The sequence below is a fragment of the Myxine glutinosa genome, chromosome 11, assembly GCF_964187855.1.
Source record: "Myxine glutinosa chromosome 11, kmMyxGlut1.1, whole genome shotgun sequence".
NCBI lineage: Eukaryota > Metazoa > Chordata > Myxini > Myxiniformes > Myxinidae > Myxine > Myxine glutinosa.
Genome location: NC_136271.1, coordinates 84405498 through 84424805, shown reverse-complemented (window position 1 = coordinate 84424805; position 19308 = coordinate 84405498). Strand labels below are relative to the sequence as shown.

The window sequence follows — 19308 nt, the reverse complement described above, 5'->3', positions numbered from 1 at the left end:
TAGCAGGATTAAAATTATGGGGGTAACCCCCACTGTGAGCCCCCATGATCCAAAATCGAAAAATCGAAGCCCAAGCGATTGTGCAGGATACCGTCTTGTATTCATGCGTCAAGTTTCAGAACAATCGGCCGGATGATAAGGGAGGAGTAGCAAAAATAGTAAAGAGTTAGCGGACGGACGACCAGACGGACAGACATCATGACCCATTTTACAAATACATCTCTTCGAGAATCGAAATAACATGACTTAACCATCGTTTCATCTCTTTCAGCTGTTCATAGCTCAGTTGAGCAAGTGAGGCCAGGGATCAATCCAATTGCTGTATGCTGTACCCTCAATAAGTGGCAACGATAACGAAAACAACGAAAAATTGGCAGAACAACTGAAATCGATGAAACGGCTCTCCAACGACATCCAAATGGAATTTGGCCTTGATAAGTGCGCCAAGTGCACATTCATGCAAGGTAGATCAACAAAAACGGACAACATAAAAATCGACCAAGACAACAATACAGGAGCTAGACAATGAAGCATCTTACAAATACCTGGGAGTAGAGGAGGGCCACCAAATTTGTCATTAAAAATGCACAAAACAATTACCAAAGAATACCTGCGTAGAACAAGGCTGATCCTGAAAACCATAAACCATAAACCAACTAGCAGTACCAGTATTCCAGAACAGCTGTGGAATAGTAAACTGGCCACAAGCAGATATCAACAAACTCGATATAAAACAAGGAAACTCCTCACTTATCCACAAGATGTTCTACAAAAGCAGTGCATCCCAAGAATGTACCTGCCGAGGAAAGAAGGAGGTGGCGGCCAAATGAAACTCAAGCGCAAAGAGCGATGACTGTAGGATTAGCAGAGTACATGAAAAGCTCAACAGACTACCGAATACAATTTGTGTACAAGCATGAACACAACAAACAAGAAAAGGTATCTCTCACTCACTTTGAAAAAAGAAACTTCCAAAAACAGGTGTGACTAGAAGATGTAATACACCAAACCAAAACAGCAACAAATATATCCCCAAGGATTGCAAAAAATACAAAAGAAAAATACAAGATGAATTACCAGCAGATACATAGTGATAACTGGAAGAAAAACAAAAGAGCAGGGGAAAAAAAAGAGTTGGACAGATTGGGGAGAGACAAAGAAGGATCACTGAAATTGTATTGCGACCGGATATAGTGCTCAGGAGCAAAAATGAAAATACAGCATTGCTGATGATATCAGTACTCTGCAATTTTTATCTAAATAATGCAGAAATCAAGAAAATGACCAAATACCAGGACCTCAATAATGAAGTGAAAACATCCTGGAAGACTGAAGAGAGCCGAAATTGTATCAGTGATTATTGGAGCAACGGGAATGATAAAGAAGAACTTTACAAAGATCCTACAAACTGTCCATGGGAACATTACCACAAACGAACTACAGTTGGAGGCTGAACGGGGCTCAGTGAAGGATCCTGAAAAGAGCCCTTGGAACAAAACTCTGAGAACAACAAAACTTCACAGCTTAGTCCATGAATCACAATCCCTCACTGAAACGGGGGTAGATACTTCGAGATCTGGAAGGACTCCATTCCACCTTCGAAAACCCAAATTATGGATATAACTATATATCAATGACACACACACACACACACACACACACACACACACACACACACACACACACACACACACACACACACACACGTAATTACAAAACCCTGTCTCCTGCTGGGCAGGGGTCAGGCTTATTATAATAATAATAATAATAATAATAATAATAATAATAATAATAATAATAATAACAATGTTGTTTTTGTTTTTGCGAGGAACATAATTTCCAAAAACGTGATTGACTTTCTTGGTTTCCAAGGACCTTTCCTATCCACATCAAACTGACCTTTTCCAAGTACACAAAGAGCCATCAAATTTGCAGAATAAAACTTGGAATGAAACTTGAGCAATTCATTCCTCACGTCCAGTCCCAGTTCATTTGGTCTCGTCTCCAAAGTGTATTTGTTTCCTGCACACAAATGAAAACATTCCATGAACAACTGGTTTACATTCTAATATCCAGGAAGTCTTTTTAAGAATTTTAATCAATCAATTTACAATTTAACAACCTTGGTCTCAGGTTCGATTTGAACTGCAGGTCAGGTATGTGAAGCTGCAGGTCAGGTATGTGAAGCTGCAAGTCAGATATGTGAAGCATTATTGAGAATCAGTGTGAGAGGGTGAGTAGGTTTGAGAGGACGTGCCCCCTCTCCCTCACACTTTCACTCTCTCCTCTCACTCCCCAATCAAGTTTTAAATATTAAAATTGTAGGTTAGAGGAAGATGTGAAATCCGCAATGGTGCTCGTTACCTGAGGAGCTAGAATGTGCAGGTCCAGACTCTGCTGAAACTGAATGAGTTGTGAACAATGGTACCCTGTTATGGATGAAATTCCCATTGCTTTAAACATATCCACTGACGACTTACACCAAGAAGGGTTAGCAAGGGTGGATACCGTGTATTGGTATGCACAAACACACAGGTATTTTGCACAAAGACGATTCACAGTTACACCTACCTGCCACCTTGCCAATATACTAATGGTGTATCAAGACGAAATATTTTACGTCGAATTTCTGTTATTTATCCTAATGGATTCATTGAAATAATTCTGCATAAAGTTGATGCAAATCTTTCACTTCCTTTGGAAATGAAATATAAATGTTCGAAGCAATCAACTTGTCACTGCGGCTCAAGGACATTCAGAATACATATCGTTTGGTTTTCTTTTAATCATGGTTTAGGTTACACATAAATTTGGTCTTAAAGTAATCAAATCTCCAAAGCTGTGCAAATGGCAGGAATTATCTCCGATGTTGTAGCGGTTCCCGCTGAATGTACACAATCGCCTTGCACCTGCCAGGACGCGGCCAGGGCGCGATCGCCATGCCGGGCTCGTCCGGACGGGCCCAGACGCGCCTCTCCTGGGCATGCCCGGACTCGCTGTTCCCGGGCACGCCCGAACCTCCCGGGCACGCCCGGTCTCGTCTTTCCCGGGCATGCCCGCTCTCGCCTTTCCAGGGCTCGCCCAGAGCGCCCGGGCACGCCCAGCCTCGACTTGCCAGGCCGCGTCCAGGACGCCTGGGCATGTCCAGACTCGCCTTTCCAGGGCTCGCCCAGAGCGTCCGGGCATGCCCGCTCTCGCCTTTCCAGGGCTCGCCCAGAGCGCTCGGGCATGCCCAGACTCGACTTGCCAGGCCGCGTCCAGGACGCCCGGGCATGTCCAGACTCGCCTTTCCAGGACTCGCCCTTGACACCCGGGCATGCCCGGTCTCGGTTTTCCCGGGCATAAATGTGTATATATATTGCTGCCCGATAAACGGGCTTTTGAGAATACCTGAGCTGTTTTGTTTCAATAAAGCAACTCGGACGAATTCCGTCTTTGGTCGCGTCAATTCTTTCGACTCGCGTTGGAGCGCAGCTCCTTCACTGGTGACCTACCGACATGGACACGGCAGTGACTCTTAAACTGCCTACCTTCTGGGAGGCTCACGCGGCTGTTTGGTTCGCCCAAGCGGACTCCCAGTTCGCCCTGCGAGGCATCACCGCGGACGACACCCGCTTCCACCACGTCGTGGCAGCACTCGGTTCCGCCACCGCGGCCCGTGCCCTGAGCCTCCTCGAGCACCCGCCGGCTGCCGACAAGTATGACGCGCTGAAGACGCTCCTCCTCGACGCTTTCGCCTTCTCACCGGCGGCACGCGCACGGCGCCTGCTCGACCTGCCCAAGCTCGGCGACACGCGCCCGTCCGAGTGCATGGACTATATGCTCTCGTTGCTCGGTGAGCACTCTCCGGATTTTCTCTTCCGCGAGCTGTTCCTTCGCCAGCTGCCTCACCTGGTACGCCTCGCCCTGGCTGGCACGTCGATCACCGATCCCCGCGCCCTCGCCAGGGAAGCCGATAAGATCTCCTCGGCGGGCCAACACATCGGCGCGGCTACCTGGAGCCTGCCGCCGTCCGAGGCGACGCCCACGACGCCCGAGCGCCCTGCGCGGTTGGAGGCCGAACTGCCGGTGCAACTGGTGGCCGCCACGCCGCGCCGACCGCTTCCGACACGACGGCCGGAGCCTCCACCTGACCAGGCGTGGTGTTATTACCACGCCAGGTTCGGACACAAGGCTCGGACGTGCCGACCCTCGTGCACTTTCGGCAAGTCGGGAAACGGCAGGGCCGGCGTTCATTCCCAGCCATGAGCGCCGGCCACTCGGGCAACTTTCTTTTTATTTGGGACAAAGCGTCCGGGCGGCGTTTCCTTTGTGACACCGGCGCCCAACTGAGCGTTATACCTGCCTCCGAGCAGGACAGGCGGGACGCCGTTTGCGGCCCCTCTTTGGTCGCTGCTAATGGCTCGGCCATACGCACTTTCGGCCCGCGCGACGTCACCCTCTGCTTCGGCAGCCAGCGCTTTCAGTGGACCTTTGTGACCGCCTGCGTCCCCATGGCTTTGCTGGGCGCCGACTTCCTCTGCGCGCACGGGCTGCTGGTTGACGTCAAACGTCGTCGCCTTGTCAACGCCGAGACCTTCAGCTCCCTGGCGTGCACGATGAGCAGCTCCGCGCCGACCGAACTGGCGTGCGCCCTCCCGACGGCGAACGAGTTCGCTCGCCTGCTCGCGGAATTCCCGGCCCTCACGCGGCCGACGTTTTCGGCCGTCGCAGTGCGGCATAGGATCGAGCACCACATACCCACTACGGGCCCGCCGGTCTACGCCAGGGCCCGCCGCCTCGACCCGGCCAAGCTCGCCGTGGCAAAGGCCGAGTTCGACGCGTTGGAGCACCTCGGCATCGTGCGGCGCTCCAATAGCGCGTGGGCCTCACCACTGCACATCGTGCCAAAGCCGGGGGGCGGATGGCACCCGTGTGGCGACTACCGCCGCCTCAACGACGCTACCACCCCCGACAGGTACCCGATCCCGCACATCCAGGACTTTTCCGCCCGTTTGGCGGGACGGGTCATATTTTCCAAAATTGACCTGATACGGGGATACCACCAGTACCTGTCCGGGCGGCCGACGTCCCGAAGACGGCCGTCATCACGCCGTTCGGCTTGTTCGAATTTTTGCGGATGCCGTTTGGCCTCAAGAACGCGGCCCAGGCGTTCCAGCGCTTAATGGACGGCGTGCTGCGCGACCTGCCATTTCTTTTCGTCTATCTGGACGACATCCTCGTCGCCAGCACGTCCCGCGCCGAGCACCTCCTCCACCTCCGAACACTGTTCGGTCGCCTCAGCGAGCACGGCTTAATTGTCAACCCGGCCAAATGCCACTTCGGCACGACGACCGTTGACTTTTTGGGCCACCGCATCACCAAGACCGGGGCCGTGCCGCTGCCGACCAAGGTCGAGGCCATCACCACGTTCCCGCGTCCCCGTTCCATCAAGGCCCTACAAGAGTTCCTCGGCATGGTGAATTTTTATCACCGATTCGTGCCCCGCGCTGCTCAGGTCATGCGGCCCCTTTACGAGGCCCTCTGGGGCAAGCCAGCCAAGCATGATATCGTTTGGTCCGCGGCCATGGACACGGCCTTCGCGAGCGCAAAACGGACCCGCGCCGACGCAACGCTGCTGGCTCACCCGGTGCTCAACGCGCCCATCGCCCTCACTACGGACGCCTCCAACTACGCGGTGGGCGCCGTCCATGAACAATGGGTGGACGGGGTTTGGGAGCCACTCGCTTTTTTCAGCCGGCAGCTCCGGCCGAACGAGTTAAAATACAGCACGTTCGACCGCGAGCTGCTCGGTCTATTCCTGGCCGTTCGCCATTTCCGACACCTCCTGGAGGGCCGCCCGTTCACGGCTTTCGTCGACCACAAGCCGTTGGTCTATGCAATGGCCAAAGTCACGGAGCCGTGGTCGGCCCGCCAGCAGCGCCACCTCTCCGCCGTGTCGGAATTCACCACGGACATCCGGCACGTCGCCGGCAAAGACAACGCCGTGGCCGACTGTCTTTCTCGGGCCAGCGCGAACGCGGTCCACCTCGGCGTGGACTTCGCGCTCATGGCGGCCGACCAGACCTCCGACACCTCGGTGCAGGCCCTCCGGGCAGCGGACACGGGCCTCCGCCTGGCCGACATCTCCTTCGCGGGCACCGTCCTGCTCTGCAACGTCTCCCAGGGCCAGCCTCGCCCCATCGTGCCCGTTTCCTGGCAGCGCCGCATCTTCGCCTCCATCCACGGCCTTTCTCACCCGGGCCGGAAAGCTTCTCAGAAGCTGGTGTCGGCGCGTTTCGTCTGGCACGGCCGTCGACGGAACGTCCGCGACTGGGCCAACGCCTGCACGGCCTGCCAGCGGGCCAAGGTCCACCGCCACACCCAGGCCCCGCTAGCACCTTTCACCGTGCCTGCACGGTGTTTCGACCACGTCCACGTGGACCTGGTGGATCCCCTGCCCCCATCGCGGGAGTTCACCCACCTGCTCACCATAGTGGACAGGACCACCAGGTGGCCGGAGGCCGTGCCCCTCACCTCCACCACCACCGCCGACGTGGCGCAGGCGTTCATCGCCACCTGGGTCGCGCACTTCGGCGCACCGGTGGACATCTCGTCCGACCGCGGCCCACAGTTCACGTCCGAACTTTGGGGCGCGGTCGCCCGCTCGTTGGGGGTCACGCTGCACCGCACCATGGCCTACCACCCCCAAGCCAACGGGTTGTGCGAGCGGTTTCACCGCTCCATGAAGGCCGCACTCATGGCCGGCCTTCAGGACGACGGTTGGACCGACCGGCTGCCGTGGGTCCTTTTGGGCCTCCGCACGGCCCCCAAGGAGGACCTCCGGGCGTCCGCCGCCGAGCTCGTCTACGGCCAGCCGCTCCGCGTCCCGGGCGAGTTCGTGCCCGACGCTACCAGTCCCTGGTCCGCCGCACACCAGCGCTCGGACCTACCCGCCGCCCGCCGATTTGCCCCCGTGCCAACGTCCCGCCACGGTGGCCCCCAGTCCTACGTCCCCCCCGGCGCTTCGCACAGCGGAGTACGTCTTTGTGCGTCATGACGCGCACCGGGGGCCACTCCGGCCGCCGTACGACGGGCCCTTCCGGGTCTTTCGACGGGGCGACAAGTCCTTCGTCGTCGACGTCGGCGGCCGGTCGGACCGGATCTCTGTGGACCGCCTCAAACCGGCGCACGTGGACGTCGACCGACCACCACGGTTGGCCCTTCCTCCGCGGCAAGGCCGCCCCCCGTCTACAGTTCCCCCCGCTCGACCACCCACCACCGGATCGGACCCCCCCCCCCCCCCCCCCCTCACGACCCTCCAGGGGTCACTTCGGCCAGGTCATCCGGACCCCCCTTAAATTGACCCTGCCGGTGCAGGTCGATTCTAGAGGGGCGTGTGTAGCGGTTCCCACTGAATGTACACAATCGCCTTGCACCTGCCAGGACGCGGCCAGGGCGCGATCGCCATGCCGGGCTCGTCCTGACGGGCCCAGACGCGCCTCTCCTGGGCTTGCCCGGACTCGCTGTTCCCGGGCACGCCCGAACCTCCCGGGCACGCCCGGTCTCGTCTTTCCCGGGCATGCCCGCTCTCGCCTTTCCAGGGCTCGCCCAGAGCGCCCGGGCACGCCCAGCCTCGACTTGCCAGGCCACGTCCAGGACGCCCGGGCATGTCCAGACTCGCCTTTCCAGGGCTCGCCCAGAGCGTCCGGGCATGCCCGCTCTCGCCTTTCCAGAGCTCGCCCAGAGCGCTCGGGCATGCCCAGCCTCGACTTGCCAGGCCGCGTCCAGGACGCCCGGGCATGTCCAGACTCGCCTTTCCAGGACTCGCCCTTGACACCCGGGCATGCCCGGTCTCGGTTTTCCCGGGCAAACGCCCGGGCATAAATGTGTATATATATTGCTGCCCAATAAACGGGCTTTTGAGAATACCTGAGCTGTTTTGTTTCAATAAAGCAACTCGGACGAATTCCGTCTTTGGTCGCGTCAATTCTTTCGACTCGCGTTGGAGCGCAGCTCCTTCAATGTGAAATATAAAAACAGATTCATGAGAAATATTACCTGGCTAGACCACTTATAAACTGGAGTATGTCAAACAAAATATGCAGAGATTTCCTCTCCAAACTTATATGGACCACCAGCTCCTGGGGTCTCAGGAGGCCCCCACACCCTTAGTCATTGGTGATTAATCTGTAGCCCCATACTTGGAAAAACGACGAAACCACTGAAGATCTTATCAGAGGAAATGGAAGCACACTACTACGACTATAAAAAAAAAATAACCACCCTTTAGAGGCCATTTTTCCCCGCAAAGCAGGGGTTGGCCTTTTTCGGGAACCGTGGTTGTTGTTGTTTTTTGGTCCCCTTTTTGAAGCATTGTTTTACGGCCGGATGCCCTTCCTGACGCCAACCCTTTTTGCCGCCTTTACAAACAGGGGAATTACCAGTAAACTGGTACTCAATTTGCCGACCTCGGAAGGATGACAGGCTGAGTCAACCCCCCTGGCGTTAATTCAGCGATCGACCGCGATTCGAACCTAGGATCCTAGGATCCCAAGCCTGCACCCTAGCCGCTAGCCCAACACCAGGGCTCCCACGACTACGACTAATACAACTATTCCCACCTTGTACGGTCGGCACATAAACGCACATCTATATATACATATACGTGGTCGTAATCTCAAATGGTGTATGTATGTATGTATGTATGTATGTATGTATGTATGTATGTATATATGTATATATATATATATATGTATATATATATATATATATATATATATATATATATATATATATACATATATAATATAAATGTTCGAAGCAATCAACTTGTCACTGCGGCTCAAGGATATATATATATACGTAGTGTGTTCAAAAAGTATCCGACTTTTATTTTTCGTGCGTAAAAAAGAAGAAGCTAGAGAGGCGTTGATTGGTGCACGTATGTAGGCGATCCTAATGCACATGCGTGAATTTTTTTCCCACCTGCAGAAGCTGTCATTCGACGGCAGACCGCCGATGAGTGAGGACATGTAAGTGAGCGCCGTCGGATTTTCGTTTTTGACAAAATGACGGAAAAACCTGAACGACGCTACTGCATCAAATTTTGTGTTTTTTGGCCTCGGGGATGTTGGATGCTTCCATTGTGATGACTGCAACTTGGTTTCTGGGTCGTACCCATAAACCCAGGACTCATCGCCAGTGATCACTGTGTTGAGGAAGCTGGGATCGCTGTTCACAGTCTCCAGCATGTCCTGTGCGATCTCCAAACGGAGTTGCTTCTGCTCAATCGTTAGCAGCTTTGGTACGAACTTCGCTGAGATTCTCCTGAAGCCCAAATCCTCCTTCATAATGGAATGAACGGTGTTGAATCTTGCGGATCGTTTCCACTTGGGAATCGCCAAGCTTTACACAAAATTTGATGCAGTAGCGTTGTTCAAGTTTTTCCGTCATTTTGTCAAAAACGAAAATCCGACGGCGCTCACTTACATGTCCTCACTCATCGGCGGTCTGCCGTCGAATGACAGCTTCTGCAGGTGGGAAAAAATTCACGCGTGTGCATTAGGATCGCCTATATACGTGCACCAATCAACGCCTCCGTAGCTTCTTTTTTTTTACGCACGAAAAATAAAGGTCGGATACTTTTTGAACACAGTAAAAAAAAAAATATATATATATATATATATATATATATATATATATATATAGGTTTGGGAGGCACGTGCACCAACTGTAACATGAACGAGAACTGTAAGCTTCACTTCAGCTGAACTTGGGGACGACTAAGAAGAAGACCTTTGTTGGTCGAAAGCTTGTCGAGAATTAAAGATCGACCGTCCTGAAGCTAGGTCCACGTCTGATTTAATCTCCCGATTATTTATTTAATGCAAATGAGAAGCCCTGCTCGTACTGTGGAGTTTCTACTATTTCTCAGTTATATATATATATATATATATTTTTTTTTTTTTTTTTTTTTTTTTTTTTTTTAATATATATATATATATATATGTATGTATGTATGTATGTATATATATATATATATATATATATATATATATATATATATATATATATATATATATATATATATATATATATATATATATATATATATATACAGTCGTCCCTCGCTATATCGCGGTTCACTTTTCTCGGCTTCGGTACATCGCGGGTTTTTCTCGCTAGTATATGTAAAATTATATCGCGGATTTTTCGCTATATCGCGGGATTTTGCGGTATAAATGTATTTTTATATACTATTATTTTTAATATTTTTGTGGTAAAATAAGCATTTTCTAGCCTAAAAAATTTTAAAACGTAAAAAAATAAGAAAAATACAGTAATTAAAACATATTACAAGAAATAAAATACTGTACATAGTGTACAGTAGAAGGGTAGACAAAGAGACAAAGAGTCGTGCGTATGGAAACGCAGATGCGGCAGCTTCCACTTGCGCTAGTTACCCACGTATATGGGTAACTGTAATGCTCTTTCTGGCTGTGCAGTACATTCATCATCGTCATCACCTTCATCGTCATCAGTACTGCACAGCTAATTCATCATCATCTTCATCACGCAAGTTGTAGTATTGAAGAGCCGGGGCTCTTGCTTGATACGGACGAAATGACGGGCAAGACACAAACTCGTCCGAGAAGATATTTATTCTCAAAACCAACTCGGGAACACTGAAAAGCCCGTTTATCGGGCTGCATTATAAAGCACAACCAGAAACCGAAACCGAAAGCCACGCCTCTCAAGCGTGGCGTGCTTCGGTGGTCACGTGATCAACAGGTGTAGCTGATTATACCCGCACGCGCGGCACGCTTTGGTGGTCACGTGACCAGCCACTCTTGCGCCGCGGATCCCCGCCGGTGACGTCACCGGCTGGAGCAAGGAGATTCTGATGCTGGTCTTGCTTGAGGAACCCATGGGTCGCTACAGTATCTTCAATGGTGAGTACCCATTAGAATTTTATATGTTGTTAAAATTACGTATGTTTAAGAGTGTAAAAAGTGTTTAAAAGTATAGGAAGTGTTTATAAGAGTATGGGAAAGGTTAATAAGAGTGTGGGAAAGGTTAATAAGAGTGTGGGAAAGGTTAATAAGAGTGTGGGGAGGGTCAAAAAGCTTTAAAATATATATAAATAATAAAATAAAAATATGGTCGCTACTTCGCGGATTAACGTCTATCGCGGGGGGTTCTGGAATGTAACCCCCGCGATAAACGAGGGATCACTGTGTGTATATATATATATATATATATATATACAGTGAAACCTTGACTTACGAGTTTAATTCGTTCTGTGACCGAGCTCGTAACTCAATTTGCTCGTTTCTCAAATTAAATTTCCCCATTAAAATGCATTGAAATGCTATTAATCCGTTCCAGCCCCCAAAAAACCACACCAATTTTTTTTTTAATATACAGTATATATAAAAATATCTCGCGCTTTATATTTCACCTGTATGCAGCATACAAGTTGGCAGGATGGCCTGGACTGGAGGTACGCACACGACTCTAAACTGTCCAGCCTGGGTTTGAATCCCGACCCAGCTATAACCTGTCATGGGTGAATCACAGGCAGGGTGATTCATCAATGTGTGTACCGCTAAACTGGGCGCCCCGTTTGCGTCCCATTAGTTGTTGGATGTTAAGGATCTCACCGTGTCTTCCACAAAGAGAAGGCGAGCTATCGCCGGCACTCTGAACAAGTTGTGGCCTGGCATGCTCTTCTCCTCTGCCGTTATATACGTCCTCCTCGGCATCTTTTTCCAGAACAGCCCTGTCTCGTCACAGTTGAAGATTTGCTGGGGGATGTATCGTTCGGCTTCTATCAGTTCGGCAAAAGTTATAATAAAATCTTTATTTTGATTTTATAATTTTTGTTATAAGTTATACACGCAATCGTCACAGTTGAAGCTGCCGCTTTGAAATAATCGTAACGCCCTTGGCTGGCGTTATAGCCTTTATCGACTCCTTCTGCTTCAAAATCGTACATATCGTAGAAGTACTACGATCGTACTGCCTCGCCAAGTCGACAACACGCACACCTCGCTCATGTTTTTCGACGATTGCATGTTTTATATCCAAGCACATCATCCTCTTCTTCTTCTCAGTACTGCCCTTGGCACTCAATTTCTTAGGACCCATGGTTAAAACTAAGAAATTTTCCAAAATAACCAAAATGCGAAAACAAAGCAGCAGCTATATACGGCAGAGATGCTTGCACGGCAAGATAACCACGTGACCGGAACCCACCTGGTGGCGGGTGGCGTAAGCTCGTAACTCAGATCTCGGCTCGCATCTCAAAGCAATAAACCGCCCGAGCGACGGCTCGTATCTCGGAAAACTCATGTTGGTGCACTCGTAAGTCAAGGTTTCACTGTATATATATTTCGACGACGATATATATACAGTGAAACCTTGACTTACGAGTGCACCAACTTACGAGTTTTCCGATATACGAGCCGTCGCTCGGTCGATTTTTCGCTTTGTGATGCGAGCCGAGATCTGAGTTACGAGCGAGCGAGCTTACGCCACCCGCCACTAGGTGGCCCAGCGAGCGTTCAGGTCACGTGGTTATCTTGCCGTGCAAGCATCTCTGCCGTATCGCTGTTGCTTTGTTTTCGCATTTTGTTTATTTTGGAAAATTTCTTAGTTTTAACCATGGGTCCTAAGAAATTGAGTGCCAAGGGCAGTGCTGAGAAGAAGAAAAGGATGTGCTTGGATATAAAACACGTAATCGTCGAAAAACATGAGCGAGGTGTGCGTGTTGTCGACTTGGCGAGGCAGTACGATCGTAGTACTTCTACGATATGTACGATTTTGAAGCAGAAGGAGTTGATAAAGGCTATAACGCCAGCCAAGGGCGTTAAGATTATTTCAAAGCTCCGGACCTCTGTCCATGAAGAGATGGAGAAGTTGTTGTTTGTGTGGTTGACAGTGTCAGTAAATACAGTGAGTAAATACAGTGAGGAGTGTGAGTAAATACACTTAATAAAACCAGTTTATTTCTTTACATTCTCTTTTATTATGTACAGTATATACGAGGTCGTGCTTGTTTATACATTATTTGTTTTTTATAAAGTACATTTTTCTTATTTAAAAACACGTAACAAAAAAAATTGGTGTGGTTTTTGGGGGGCTGGAACGGATTAATAGCATTTCAATTCATTTTAATGGGGAAATTTAATTTGAGAAACGAGCAAATTGAGTTACGAGCTCGGTCACAGAACGAATTAAACTCGTAAGTCAAGGTTTCAGTGTGTGTGTGTGTGTGTGTGTGTGTGTGTGTGTGTGTGTGTGTGTGTGTGTGTGTGTGTGTGTGTGTGTGTGTATACAACAACATGCATTTTAAAGGCCATTTTCCCTGCTAGAGCGGGGGTTAGCCTTGCGGTCCCCATGACAATCTTCTCCATTTTGCCCTATTTTCTGCACTCTCCTTGTTAACCCCCTTGCCCGCATTTCTTCTTCCACCATCTTTAGCCAAGTCTTTCTCGGTCTTCCCCGTCTTCTACTTCCTTCGACGTTCATTTCCATCACTCTTCTCAACCAGTCACTTTCATCCTTCCTCAACACATGACCAAACCATCTCAACCTGTTCCTCTTCACAGCATCAATCACAGGCTCTATTCCCATCATCTTTCGCAATTCATCATTTGTCTTCCTCTCTCTCAACGATACTCCGCACATCCGTCGAACCATTCGCATTTCCACCCTTTCCAACCTTCGTTGTTGCTCTATGTTCATTACCCATGTCTCGCTCCCATAAATCATAACACTTCTCACACATGCAGCATACACCTTTCCCTTCAGCTTCAACGACACTCCCCTCCTCATCAGCACGCCACTCAGTTCCCGAAACTTCTTCCATGCACATCTCACTCCAGCAACCGTTGCCGAGTCTGATCAACCTTCTCCATTCAGCATGTCTCCGAGGTAGCAAAATGTTTTCACACCTTCCAGCTTCACGCCGTCTCCAAGATCCAACTCAACATTTCCTCCATCTGCAGCTCCCTCTGTGCACACCTTACATTTCAATGTAGCTGCCACACTGGTTAATGACCCTCTCAGGCCACTACATTTTTGATGAACCCACTCAGCGCACATTGTACACTGAATGGAGTTCACTCCGACACCCTTCCTACACACAGCACAGGGCCACTTCCCAGTTCTTTCCACCTCACCACATGCTTTACCACTTGCCATCACCTTCGTCTTTCCGATATTCACCTTCAGACCTTTTGTCTCCATACATTCCTTCCACGTGTTCATCTTTTCCTTCAGTCCATCCATACTTTCCGCAATCAACACCAGATCATCTGCATACAACAACTCCCACGGTAAACCCTCCTTTACATTCTGAGCCAGCACCTCCATCACAGCTACAAATAGTAGTGGACTTAGTACCGACCCCTGATGCACTCCCACCTTCACCTCAAACTCACCACTGTTCCCGTCCTTCGTCCTTACAGCTGTGCGTGCTCTTTTGTACATTGCCATCACTACTCTGATCAACCATTCCTCCACTCCTAACTTCCTCAATGCCCATGTCAATACTTTGCGTGGAACCCGATTGAATGCTTTCTCCAGATCAACAAACCCAAGAAACAACTTCTTCCTCTTCTCCATGTACTTCTCCTGCAACTGCCTCACAATGAAAAGCGCGTCTGTCGTTCCTCTTCCTGGCATGAATCCAAACTGCATTTCGTCGATCTTCACTTTCTTCCTTATCCTCCTCTCCAACACCCTTTCCAATACCTTCATTCCATGCTCCAATAACTTTATCGCTCGGTACGAGCCACACTCCAGAGGGTCACCTTTCCCCTTGTATAGAGGGACGAGGGTACTCAGTTCCCAATCCACTGGAATGCGGCCTTCTTTCACCACCAGATTACAGATCTCTGTCATTCTCTTCACACCCCAACTTCCTGCTGCCTTCAACATATCTCCCACAACTCCCGTCGGCCCTCCCACTTTTCTACCCTTCATTGCTTTTATCGCTTCCTCAACTTCCTTCTCAGTTATCTTCTCTGCCGGTCCTAAAACTGGGTTACTCTCTATGTTGCCATCCCATTCATTCTCTGTATTCAACAGCATTTCCATATATCTTTTCCATCTTCCTTTAATTCCATCTGGGTCGACAACGATTTGTCCCACTTCATCCTTCAAGCAACTCACCCCCATCACATCACACATCTTTCGCTATCTGCTTTGCAATCCTGAATACTGCTTTCTGACCCTCTTCCGAATCCAAGCGTTCTCCGAACATTTTCCTACATGCCTCCTGCGCCTTTGCTACCTCTTTCTTTGCAGCCTTCCTGGCTGCCTTATAACTTTCATGCTCTGCTGTTTCTGCTCCCGTACCCTTCGCCTTCTGCCACTCCTTGAACTTCTTCCTCTTCTCGTCAATCCTCTTTCCAACTTCATCATCCCACCACCATGTTTCCGAGTGCCTCGGTGGTCCTTTTGTCCATTCACATACCTCACCAACGGCTCCCAACAGACTAGCTTTCATTGACATCCAACCACTTTCAAGCTCAACCACATCATCCTCGACCCTACTCAGCCTCTCTTTTAATGCCTCCCTTACTGTCACCTCTTTCAACCTCCACACCTTCATTCTCGGTTGGTACTTCACCCGCCGAGCTCTCCTCGCACCTTTCACCCTTACGTCGCAGACAACCAAGTGGTGCTGTGAAACAGCCTCCTCCCCCGGGATCACCTTTGTGTCCCGGAGGTGCCCCCTATCTCGCCTACGCACCATCAGGTAGTCAACGGTTGTCGTCGACCCACCTGACGTGTATGTAACAAGCTTATTATCCTCTTTCTGGAACTGAGTATTACAAATCAACAATTCAGCTCCATCAGCAAACTCCAAAATCCTTTCACCTTCTCCATTTCTCACACCATATCCGTAACCCCCATGAACTCCGTCAAAACCAACCATACTCCTTCCCACATGTCCATTTAGGTCTCCTCCTACCACAACAACTTCCTCATCTTTCACGTTTTCCATCAGCTTCTCTATCGCACACCAGAACTTGTCCTCCTCTTCATCGCTTCGTCCAACCTGCGGAGCATATCCCGAGATGACGTTCACCAAGAGCTTTCCAATCATCATTTTCACCATCATCAACCTATCACTCACTCTAGTCACACTCACCACACTGTCTACAAACTCCTCAGAAAACAGGACACCAACACCATTCACGCCCTCCAGGCACCCTTGCCACACAAACTTGTATTTCTGTCCCTGCCTACCCTTCACCATTCTCACACCACTTCCCTTCCATCTCGTCTCTTGCACACAACATATGTCCACTCTTCTTCTGACCAATACTTCCACCACTTCTCCTGATCTCCCTGTCATTGTCCTTACATTCCATGTCCCAAACCTCAGAAACCGATCTCCACTTCGGGCTGTACCCTGCCCACATGTAGTTGTAATTGTCATGGTTCTCTTTTTGAGGCAATGTTTTTATGGCCGCAGGGATCCGGTGTACCTATTCTTATCCAGGGTACACACTGGGAAACGTTTAAAACATGGAAATTCTGGGGGGTGGGGAGGGTGGCGTCAGCATCACGGCTGCGGTTTAAACATATTTAAATAAATATTTAAACAAAACCATGAAAAACAATCTGGGAAAAGTCTCTAAGTGATAATGTGGATTTGAGAAAGCAGGAGCAGAGGTGAAAGAAAAACGAGATATAGGGGGCGGGGCACAAGTCGAGACGAGGAGGCCGCACGAGGACACCAGGCCGCACGAGGCGCGAACAAAGAAACGACTAATTACACACAAATTTGCAATAACCACAAAACCAAAACCAAATAGAAACACACAATAACACATACACAACAAAATACGCAGCGGAAATTTGACAAAGAAACGAACGGGAAAACACTCAAACTTTGATGCCGTGGAGAGATCGAAGCAAGCCCCGTCGCTCGAGGGACCGGAAGTCTCGTCTCGAAGAATATGTATGTATGTATGTATGTATGTATGTATGTATGTATATATGTGTATATATATATATATATATATATATATATATATATATATATATATATTGTTACGGGACCGCGAGGATGTTGTTTGCCGAGCGGATGGCCGCCGCGCCCGAACAGTTACCCCGACTAACCCGTTTCCTGAATGTTGGCCGAATCGCGCCACAGATATTCAATGGGGAAAAGACTAAAGCGAAGGATGTGAAGAAGAAGAACACCAAAGCAAAAAGGTTGGAAATGCTACTAAATTTATTCCTACTATTTACACAATCAAAGAAACCAAGGAGAAGGAATGATAATAAAATAAAAACAGAAGAAGAAGAAGCGGACACAGTGAAACTTAGCTTATCTATGGCAGTCTTACTTAGAACCCTGGACAGAACAAACGAAAGACTGACTCACACGAATTTGCAGGCAGGAAGGATCGGAAGGAGGAATGGCTTGGCAGGGGAGGAAGGTTCAGCGGGGATCGGTCGGGCCGGAAGCGGATAGCCGCCGTCAATACCCGAGCTGGGATCGCCAAAACAGCCGCGGTTCCAATACTGCACGGCGAAGCCCCTCCGGTGCACCGTGCGCTCGACAAAGCTGCTCCTTAGAACTCTCTTGCACTTAGCACTGCACACTCAGCACTTGCCCTACTTGGCACTTCGCCGCTCTGACTCGCTTGCACTTGATCGTCGCACGTATCTCTGCATGGATCTCTTTGGACGTATATCTTAGGACGTATCTCTCTCAGGACGTTCCTCTCTTGCTTCGCCCTCATGCGCACTTCTTCTTTCACGGCTTCCGTGCGCGCTCTTTATAACCCCGCGGGCAAATCAAGCCGCCGGCCTCTAGAACACGCCCATCGGTGAGCTCGCCTCGGCCCTGATTGGTCGGCACGGCCCTCTGGCTCCGCCCTTGATGATGATGATGGGCGGGCACGCCCAGGATTCGGCAGCTCCTCCCCCTTCTTCTCCGAGCCGACCTCGTGGCGAATGGAGTCGCGGAGGGAACAGTTGGCGATTGTTGGAAGGGGAATGTGAAGGGATCTATCTATTTGACTTCGGTGCAATGGAGTGTCAATTAATGGAAAACAAATCCTTAGCCTAATACACAGAATAAGGAAATAACTGTCAACAAGGAGGAAATCTATGATTGGCTAACGTGAGTGCTTATGAAATAACTACGGAACGACCTTTGACCTTTATACACAGACTGGAGGCAGGAGGGTCCAGAATAAAACAAGAAAAAAAACAATCCTCATATCCACAACAATATATATATATATATATATATATATATATATATATATATATACACACAGACTTGGCATTTAAAATGGAATATTTTTTTTTTCTCGACTTGGGTTTACTTTCTGAACTCGGTATATCAATCTGGTGAGTTTCTTTTACGCTTCGGTGATTTCTTTGTTAAAAGAACCATGTCACTGATTGTCTGTCGCAGCAAGAAGTCAATAACAGGATTATATCACAGGTGGCGTGACAAAATGTACGGACAGGTACATTTGACGATTGGCTTCACAATCGGGTATATAAGGGTTGTTGCGTTCTGTATTAGTGGAAAACAACTGCTGCACGTCTACAAAAGTTATTGCCGCTTCCCCTGGAGATGGTCCGTCAACTCGACAATGCTGTTTGTCATTTAGTGGTGGATTTACGAAATTCCGGCATGAAACAGCGTGCTGTTGCTCGGCAGTATGGCATCACTCAAGGTCAGGTGTCAAAGATCCTGAAACGAAATGCTCAGAGGGGTGTCCCTACTCCAAGGTCAGGACGTCTCCGCAGAACCACAAGGAGGGATGATCGCCAGCTGCACCGGTTAGTCCGCAATGGCCGTACCAAGTCAGCTAATAGGCTTAGGGCTGAGTGGCAGCAACTGACAAATGTGCCTGTATCCAGAAGGCTGGTCAACCAACGACTGGTTCAAGCAGGCTATCGTGCCAGGCGTCCCCTGAGAAAGCCACGTCTGACCAGACAACACCGCCAGCTCCAATTGCAGTGGGCCAGAGAGCACCGTCAATGGCAGCCAGGACACTGGAATCACGTGATCTTCAGTGACACGTCTATATTTCTTTCTGGTCTATCAATATGGCCGCGTCCGAGTGCGCAGACAAGTGCATGAAGCCTACAACGAAGATTGTATAGTGCCAAGAGTCCAAGCTGGAGGTGGTGGGGTGACCGTTTGGGCTGCCTTTCATGCAGGGAGAAAAACTGACTTGGTTGTTCTGAATGGAAACCTGAACCAGTTCAAGCACAGGGCCATTCTGGAAGAAACATCGCTTCCATTTGTTCATGCAGCCTTTCGAAGAAACTTTG

At 49.7% G+C, this 19308-nt stretch overlaps 1 protein-coding gene across 5 annotated transcripts in view; it reads right to left on the bottom strand.

The window, feature by feature from the left end:
* IDE (insulin degrading enzyme) overlaps positions 1 to 19308 on the bottom strand; it is a 131881-nt gene that overhangs the window by 80739 nt on the left and 31834 nt on the right. For all 5 annotated transcript variants that reach the window (XM_068131527.2, XM_078786831.1, XM_078786833.1 and 2 more), the window contains exon 5: positions 1900 to 2022. In XM_068131527.2, coding sequence (XP_067987628.2) covers positions 1900 to 2022 — 123 coding nt within the window. The remainder of the gene's footprint in view (positions 1 to 1899; positions 2023 to 19308) is intronic.